Below are 8,622 nucleotides of genomic sequence, written 5' to 3'. Positions count from 1 at the left end.
ATTCTATGATTCTATAAACATTCAAAAGATCTGGTAATTGCACACTATGGTGTTCTTATTTTAAGTATGTACGCTCCCCCAGTAACATCGTATTTCACGAAATTAGCTACGTTTGGTCCTTACAAGAGCCACCAATGCTGTGGACACAATGGAAACAGATATAAGGAGTATCTCCCTTAGGTACTGGAAGATTTTAAGAGCCCAGATGGTTTCAGTGACCAGCCTACTGAGGTGGAGTGAATCCCCACAGGTGTTCAGCTTCCAGTTTGTATAGATTGTCCTACTGGAGGCAAAATGACGGCTCTTCCACTTGCTGAAGAATCATCATTTTGTTGACATTTACACTTCAGCAGGCTAGTTTAAGTATACTGTAGCTGAGTTGCCCGACAGAGCTAGGAGTTATTTTGTTCTCACATAAGCTATAAAGAGTTAACTTTGACCACCCATCTTGAAAGCAACAGCAGTCCATGGTTCTGGTCACTACTATCTTCCTTTTGATTACAGTTCTCATTATGTACTTCTTCCTCCCTCTTGAAACTGTTCTTCTCTGGGCGAATCCCCCATGGTCAATGGTGTTACAAGCATGTTCTCTCTAAGCAGACAATTTGCAAGGGTCTGCCAACTGTTGAGTTCATGAAATACCCTGGCACTTTAAAACAGACCAAAAAGGTTTTAGATTTTTTTTTATTGATTATAGCAGCCTTCTTAGGTGACTTGTTGAAATTACAAGAAGTCACAGCTGCATTTTGTGGATTACTTTTGGACATGTTACCAGCACCTACAAATATCCTGGAGCAACCGCGGTACTGACAATTCATTTTGCTAGCCTATTTCAAGTTCTTCTTAGATCCAAACCATTTTCTTTTCTCTTATGAAGGATGTAGAACAGAGCTTTGAGTACCATTTGTTTTCAAAGAAAAGTCTGTCCCTGACTATATTGGATATGAAGGCTAGATGCAAAACGGACACTGCATCGTTGCTTCGCAAAGCTGAAAAGAGACTGCAGAGCAGCAGAGCTCCCAAATATCCAGGCTGGACTGTGCTCTCAGACCAGTCATCCCAAATAAACTGGAACAAGTGCACTAAGATGCAAGTGGCTCTGTCAAAGGCCACGTCAGAACAGAAATACATTTAAGTAACACAGTAGTATAAATATTAGGTCTAGAAAGAAAAAGACAAGATGAACAATTCTGCAAGGTGGGGCTGTTTGTGGTTTTATGAAATTGTGGTACAGCTGTGGACAACAGATCATTTCTACCTCTTCTCACAATTCTTTTAAAAAAGAGACTGAAAAAAAAAAAACCACTGAGGAGCACTCATCTCATACAAGAATTTGTCACGCTCTTGGCCTTCACAGCAGTTGTCATTTTTGGTGGTTCACGTCACTAAAAACCTTTTAATAAAGCTTCTAGTCAAGGTTTTTAAGCTTTTAACCAAGCTTCTGAGAAATTTTGAACAATTACTTATCATTCGAGGTGCCATTCACAATTATCTGACTTGCACATACCTCACAACACTGCCCTCTCTGAGACACTGACTTTCAGCCTATTGGCAAGCCTCCACCTATGGACCAGTCTGCAGGCAGTTAAGAAATACCTGTTCCTTATACTATTGGTCTGAATTTTTATAGCTATTTTTGAGATATTTACCCTTTAGCACAGGACAAAATGAGTGTTTTGAGGTTTTTCTATTCCATTTTTATAACCAAAAAGACAACATTTTCCTTAAACAGATGCTGAGAATGGTGTCATGTTTTCATCTTCTGAACAGTCAAGTTAAATCATATTACATGATCCTCAAAGTGCCTCACTCAGCAGGTGTTTAATTAGAGAGAGGGGAAAAAAGCAGTAAATGAAGGTGATACTGGGTGCTAAAAGACGGAATCAGTTAAATGTTATATTCAGGCTACACCTCCTGTTAATAATCAGCTTTTTCCAGTTATTTGGACTCAACATAGCTTCCTTCTCTGTTTCACTTGTACTTCTGCTTTGCCCACTTCCTCATTTCCAAGTTCTTCAGCAATTTTAAGTGGGTTTCAGAGCATTTGGGCCATCCAAATGTTGCACACAAACCCTAGCAACTAATGAGTTTCTGCAAGGGTATGTTGGCATTCCTTCGTTTTTCAAAGGCACATGAAATCCAGAACTGAGAAAGTACTATCAACATTTAGATACATACCGACTTCTACTTTCATATATGGCAACCAAGCGTTGTTTTCAAGTCATTAATGACAGAGTGGAAATTTATGTGGCTTGAAGTATTCCTTTCTTTTCTTTAAAGAATTCAATTGTCTCTGGTTTGCAAACAGTCCATTAAAAATTACAAGTATTTCTTTGAAAGAAGAAAGTAAGAAGACATTGAACTGTGCCCCATGCTACTTGAAAGCACTGTAGGACCTTACCCGAACCCTTCAAGAGCCGTGTCAAACTCAATGAACGCTGGTGTAACCGATGATCCGTGAAGCCTGATATCATGTGGGGTTGTCATAGAGACCAAACACTTCACTCTCGTCAGGGGTACTGTGCTCCCTTCTGCTGGCTTGAGCAGGCTCCTGCTTATCCGATAGTGGCTGTCTTCATGCAAACTGAAGACGCTGTCAGAACCCAGACCTTCCATTGAGGTAACCATGCTATCTACAGTAGAAGCCAAGAAACAACACAGCATTGCAAAAGAGAGGCATTTTCAGGCTATTTATTTGGACTTTTCAAGTACTGCTTCCAGTGCAATAGCTGAATTGTCAATCATCGTCAACTAATTCAGCCTCTCAGTTAGAAGATTATGAGTTGGGAATTACTGTTCTCATTATAAGAACGTTCAACTGAGGCAGACAGACAAGCATCTTGCACAAGGTATTACAGAAAGTCTGTGGAAAAAGCCAAAAAATTGAGCCAAGAGGCCATCCCATTACCTAACACTGGGAAAGCATTCCTTTCGCAGAGGCTCCATTTCAGGCGCGTTCCTGCTACCTGACTTAACAGGCAGGAAATACTCTGCTTCATGTACTTCAGATGCAGTAACTCTGAGCTAAAATTCTCAGAGCTCTCAATAAGCAGAAAGGCCCAGTGAGCTTAGCTTAGGAAATTTAACATAACTTGCGGTACTCGGAAGCTAGCTTTGCCTTCTCTTTCCTAGGTTGAAAACTTTTCAGACTCACATTTTCACAATTTTCATTGTTTACTTTTCCCCATAATAATACCCTATTAAAAATAAATAAGTAAATTATGCGCTGGCTGAGAGAAGTTGAATCTCTCCTTCTCTCCTCTTTTTAAATGTACTGAACCTGATGACATAACATGAATTAAGTTATTTTATTTTATTTATTTATTTCATTATTTAATGCTTGTAGTTCAGTACCATCCAGGATACTTTCTAGTTCCTTTTAAATAATTGAAACATTTTAACTATGTGTTACAACTGACCATACAACGACTGAGTTGACACCTAGAAATAAGTATCACATGCTTTGGAAACTTATCAATAATTTCTTTGTATTACCATTTACTGAGACTCTCCTATACTACACAAACAGCTACTCCCAAGCTCTGCAACTCATGGATAATATTAGGAAAGAGTGCATGTGGAAGAGAGGTTCGGATCAGTTGGAGGAATCCATCCGTTACAGACATTCAGTGCAGTTTATCAGATTGATTCATTAGATGGCTGGAAAACAGATATAACTTTCCAGTATGATAATCAGAGCTGATGTGTAATTACTGATAGAATATGAAGTATTCTATCAGATGGATGAACTTCCCTGACAGGATACCACACAAAGGTATAATGAAAATTTCCACCACGTACGTGTATGTATGTGTATCTATAATCTAGGACTATCTAGTGAATATCCTTTCAAAATACATTGTGAATACCTTCCCACGGTGTTAATTCCAGGACTAAAACTGAAACTGAGTTGTTGTGGTGTCCCTCCCCCCCGGCTTTTTTTTTTTTTTTTAAAGCTAGTGTAAGTCTGTCCTTTTTCTTGAAAATTTTTGAGTTACTATGCACTCATAATTCAACACATGCTTACCACATACTATTAAAGATTTCAATTTTAATATACTAGCAAAGTAAACATATTGAAAGCGAGCAGTGAGTAAAACCATTGCAAATATTTACCATGAAAAATTAATGAATGGTTAAAAAGGGATTGCTGAACTTTAAATAATTAAGAGTAGGTGTTTCAACTCCAAATTCTACCTGTTCATAAGAGAAACGGATTATTAGATTGAGATTCTGCCAGATTAAGTAAATCGTGCTTTTTTTTCTTTTTAATTCTATTTCTTTCTCATTATTAGTGATACTAATGATGTGCCAGGTCCTTGAGTCTAGCTGAAATAAACGGAATTATGCTTAAGTGTAGGAATTTCAGTTATTTTATCTGACACCTTACTGAACCCATGAGAGACACTACATAGATTTAATGACGTGATGTGCACATGAAAGTATCTGAGAAAAATATTTTTCCTTTTATTGTTAAATAACTACAAACTCAGGATCTACTCAAGACTTAAAAGCAAACTACTATCATATTTAATAGTTACTGTTCCTAAAATAAAAAATTATAATTACCTCATTGGATATGTATTAAATACAAGTACTACATTCCCTCTGTTCTTAGAACTTTTTCCAGTCAAACTGTTCTGATGATTTCACATTCATACAAAGCTGGGGCGAAGTTAGGTTTTTCTGGATGCTTATCTACAAATTTTATGTAAGTATGCAATTGGGGGACGTCAGTGAAGCATTCTTTACGCAAATTTCTAGCACTTCAGCACCTACTTCTCATTTCCGGTTCAAAACTCAGTGAGCTGGGTTTGTGCACGCGGTACTGTTTCAACAGCTTTTTGTCCCAAGCTCCGCAATTCAAAGGATTTCCCAAGCGTAAAAATTCCCTAAGAAAGAGAATAAAAAATTTACAAATCATTTTGTCTATTTATTTGCCTAGAATGGCACCAAATCTAATACCATTTTTTAAAAAGACAGTAATTACTTGTAACGAACATAACTTTTAACTAAGAAAATAAATAAACTAATGCATAATTACAAGAAACACATTTGATCCATTCGAAACCATCTAAGTTTTGAACACATGCTCTCAAAAGTTGACATTATTTTAACTAATCAAACAATTCTGATAAAGCTCCCAATTCCCTTCTCTTAACTCCAAAGACTTGGCAGGAGGCTGCTGCATCCTGCAGGAGAACATCAGGATGCTCACTGATGCACATTCAGCAAGCTGAACTCATCCGGAAAGGCAGACCACAGGCTGAAGTAAGTGACCTCAGCTTCGTTTTATCCGTGCGTCCTATTTGGCTGGGGATAGTTTCACAGCTATCAACATCTAGATCTATAGATAACTATAGTATCTATATCTACAGCTACCTAGGCTATCAGTATCTATGCTTAGGGAACGTTAAGTCCCTGTGATGCAACTACCAGCAAGCACGCTCCTTGCAGAATCATTTCTGACATGGCTACATGCCACTGAAGTGAACCTACCAGCTGTCCTGGCTGCAGGTCAGCCAGTTGGCGATCCATAGGAGATAACACAATGAAGTTCCTTATTCCATCTGAGATCACAGAATCACAGGATGGTTTGGGTTGGAAGGGACCTTTAAAGATCATTTAGTCCAACCTCTCTGCTGTGGGCTGGGACATCTTTCACTATATTAGGTTGCTCAAAGCCCCGTCCAACCTGACCTTGTACACTTCCAATGATGGGGCATCCACAGCTTCTCTGGGCAACCTCTTCCAGTGTCTCGCCGCCCTCACTGTAAAAAATGTCTTCCTTATGTCCAGTCTAAATCCACCCTCTTTCAGTTTAAACCCTTGCCCCTGGGACTGTCACTACAGGCCCTGGTAAAAAGTCTCTCTCCATCGTTCTTATAAGCCCCCTTTTTACATTGAAAGGCGCAAGAAGGTCTCCCCAGAATCTAGCAAGCAATCCAGAGCATCATAAAACTGCGTGGGTATTTAACAAATGGTTCAAAATATGCACATAAACTTTTCAAGCTTGCTTTTCTAGCACTAGCATAGATGTACAAACCTACTTGCATTAATATGCAGAAAGATCAACTTTTTAAAGCTATGCATCCCCAGATTTTTCCAGACACTTCTTGTACCACATTCCTGCATTTCCTTCACACAAACTAAAGTGCTAAATAAAACTGCTGGCCTGAACCTTTTCCAATCTGAGGTATTTAACATTGCACAGAAAAGTCTAGGAATCCATCCTCTTCTATGGCAGTGTTGCTTTTAAAACCATCACGTTTCCTCTTCCTGAGGACTTAGCCAGGAACAGCATTTTTGATAGCCTCTCAAGATTTGCAGGAAGGAAGAAAGCATTTAACTTCAGTACAATCTTTGTGAAAAACACCAAACAGATTTCCCTGCTCCACACTTCCTCCTCCCCTGCCCTCCAATTCCCAACGTCTCCAGGGTTACATGCTGATTAACAGAAGCAAGACAGTCTATTTGATGAGAAATAAAATGGGATCCCATGCGATCACTACCACACAAGGTCACTTATGCTCTCTACCAATCCGAGCCATTTACAGCCAGCCAGCGACAGCGCAGGCAGCAGGGCTCAGCTCAACCAGACTTCAATGCTATCTTCCTGACCTCAACACCATCGGCTGCAGCGCCTGGGATGCCAGCCTTTCAAACATCCTTTGGAGTGGTGGATGCAGCGAGTGGTCCTCATCAGCCAGAGCAGCACTGCATCTTTGTAGAAGTCGTGCATGGAGCCCGGCTTCGCACATGACTTGCTGGTTTCTCTCTGTGTGCACTAGAGATTGCAGGATATTGGCCACTGCCAGCTGGAGATCCAGTGCATGCTGAAAAAAAGAAAAGCAAGCAACTTGAGAAGACACAAACTGAGAAGGCAAACAAAAGGAAGCCCTTATGCATAATAATGAAAAGGAAACTACCATTAGCAATAAATACACAAAATGTCCTATACTTAAATATATGTGCATGTGTGTGTGTTGGGGGTGTGCGCGCGTGTGTGGGTGAAGAGACACTTCAATCTCTTTATGAAAAAGGATAATAAGTTGTATGAAGGATTACCATGACCATTGCAAAGAAAAACAATTCAGGTAGGGATGGTTAAACTAACCTCTCCTTTTTTCACTCCAGCAGAAGTGAGTCAGTTTAGAAGTTTCATGTGCTTAGAGTGTACTAAGAACTTTTACTTTTGTGACTGCTAAGCTACTCCTAGTAACTTATCATCATCTCTACAAAATTTAAGATATATGCAACATAACTGCCAAATTAATGCCCTGAAGACAGAAAGTCGCCACGCTCATCACCAGTAGAGGACAAGAAAGAGGAATCAAGTCTAGTAATTCTTGTAAGCTTTCGGATTTTTTTTTTTTTTTTTTTAAATAAACAGTGTTCTTCAGGGAAGATATCTCAAACAAAAAATACTTAAGCAACTTCAAAAAATGTCAAACAAATCCTTTATATACAAACCACCAGTAGAGGTTTTGGTTTGGGAATTGTACAAAGCAGGCAGTACAATTTTGGAGCTAGAACATATTCTAGCTATTTCAAACAGCATGTAAACACCGAGCTATAATGTCCAATCCCATGTCCTCCTCATACTATGCATTAACACATGATACATCAGGGAAAACAAGAATTCATCACAATGCTTGGAAACTTATCTGATGGCCACTTCAGACATTTCTTTAAATTTACATTGTTGCCAGGAGTTTGAAAGATACAAACAAAACAAAGCCTATAAAATAAAACAATTTGTATCAGACCTGTATGCCACCACAGTTACTCAATTCCATTAGTCTGTGAAATGTACTAGCTTCTCAGCATGAAATGAGAGGACATAATTGGTTTTCCTATTTCCCATAGCCATCCTTTTTCCCAGTCACTCTCAAAGCTTAAGACAGCAGAATTTTTTCCCTACCTCTGGGTGTGTAGCTGATCCAACAGAGGCCAGAAGATCCAGCATCGCGAGCATAGCACCAGGGTGGATAATGACTGCATCAGAGCTTTGTACGGATGTGGGTCCTGTTTGGAGTTTCACATCAGCTATGTTTTTTTGAGGGCAAACAGGAGGCGTTGAAACAGAATGATATGCGTGCCTGCAGGACAGAAAACATCCCACAGTTACAACACCCATCTATTATGAGCTTTGCATTTTTCAAACAGCTGTAAAGTTGAATTGGCCTATAGACACTACTCCCCTCTCCTTTCTCTTCCCCCAGTTAGACAGACCAAGAACTTTCCTCTTCTCAAACCTGTTGGACATGTTTCCCCAAAGACAACCTGTAAGGGTCTCAATTTCTCGACTATGCTTGAACTCAGAAGTCTTTTCCCCACATGCTACACAGTTTGAAGAACGTAAAGGTTGCCTTTATCACCTCCCTTTTTTCATTCTAGTTGCAGTGGCAGCACACAGCGACAGCAGCATGCAAGCTACCACTGCTCCTGTTCCGGGGGACAAATTCAGTTTTGAATACACTTCTCCACATTTGCTCTTCATTAACAACTGATTATAAAATGCACTATCACAAAACTCTCGGCAATCTCCAACCAGTCTACAGGAACAGAAAGTTGGTCTCTGTGTCCGCTCGTGCCAGCAGTCCATATGCTCTCAGTATT

The 8,622-nt window shown here is 39.5% G+C and overlaps 1 protein-coding gene across 1 annotated transcript in view; it reads right to left on the bottom strand.

Moving 5' to 3' along the window:
* Positions 1–8,622, bottom strand: part of WDFY3 (WD repeat and FYVE domain containing 3) — a 185,528-nt gene that overhangs the window by 75,616 nt on the left and 101,290 nt on the right. The window contains exons 16-19 of the mRNA XM_009280240.2: positions 7,925–8,102; positions 6,622–6,836; positions 4,780–4,892; positions 2,402–2,633 (exon numbers count right to left, since the gene is read on the bottom strand). Of these exons, the coding sequence (XP_009278515.1) occupies positions 2,402–2,633; positions 4,780–4,892; positions 6,622–6,836; positions 7,925–8,102 (738 nt within the window). The remainder of the gene's footprint in view (positions 1–2,401; positions 2,634–4,779; positions 4,893–6,621; positions 6,837–7,924; positions 8,103–8,622) is intronic.

This window comes from Aptenodytes forsteri, unplaced genomic scaffold (assembly GCF_000699145.1).
Source record: "Aptenodytes forsteri isolate BGI_AS27 unplaced genomic scaffold, ASM69914v1 Scaffold227, whole genome shotgun sequence".
NCBI classification, from domain to species: Eukaryota; Metazoa; Chordata; class Aves; order Sphenisciformes; family Spheniscidae; genus Aptenodytes; species Aptenodytes forsteri.
Note: the sequence above shows the minus strand (reverse complement) of the source record. Positions and strands in the feature narration are given on the sequence as shown.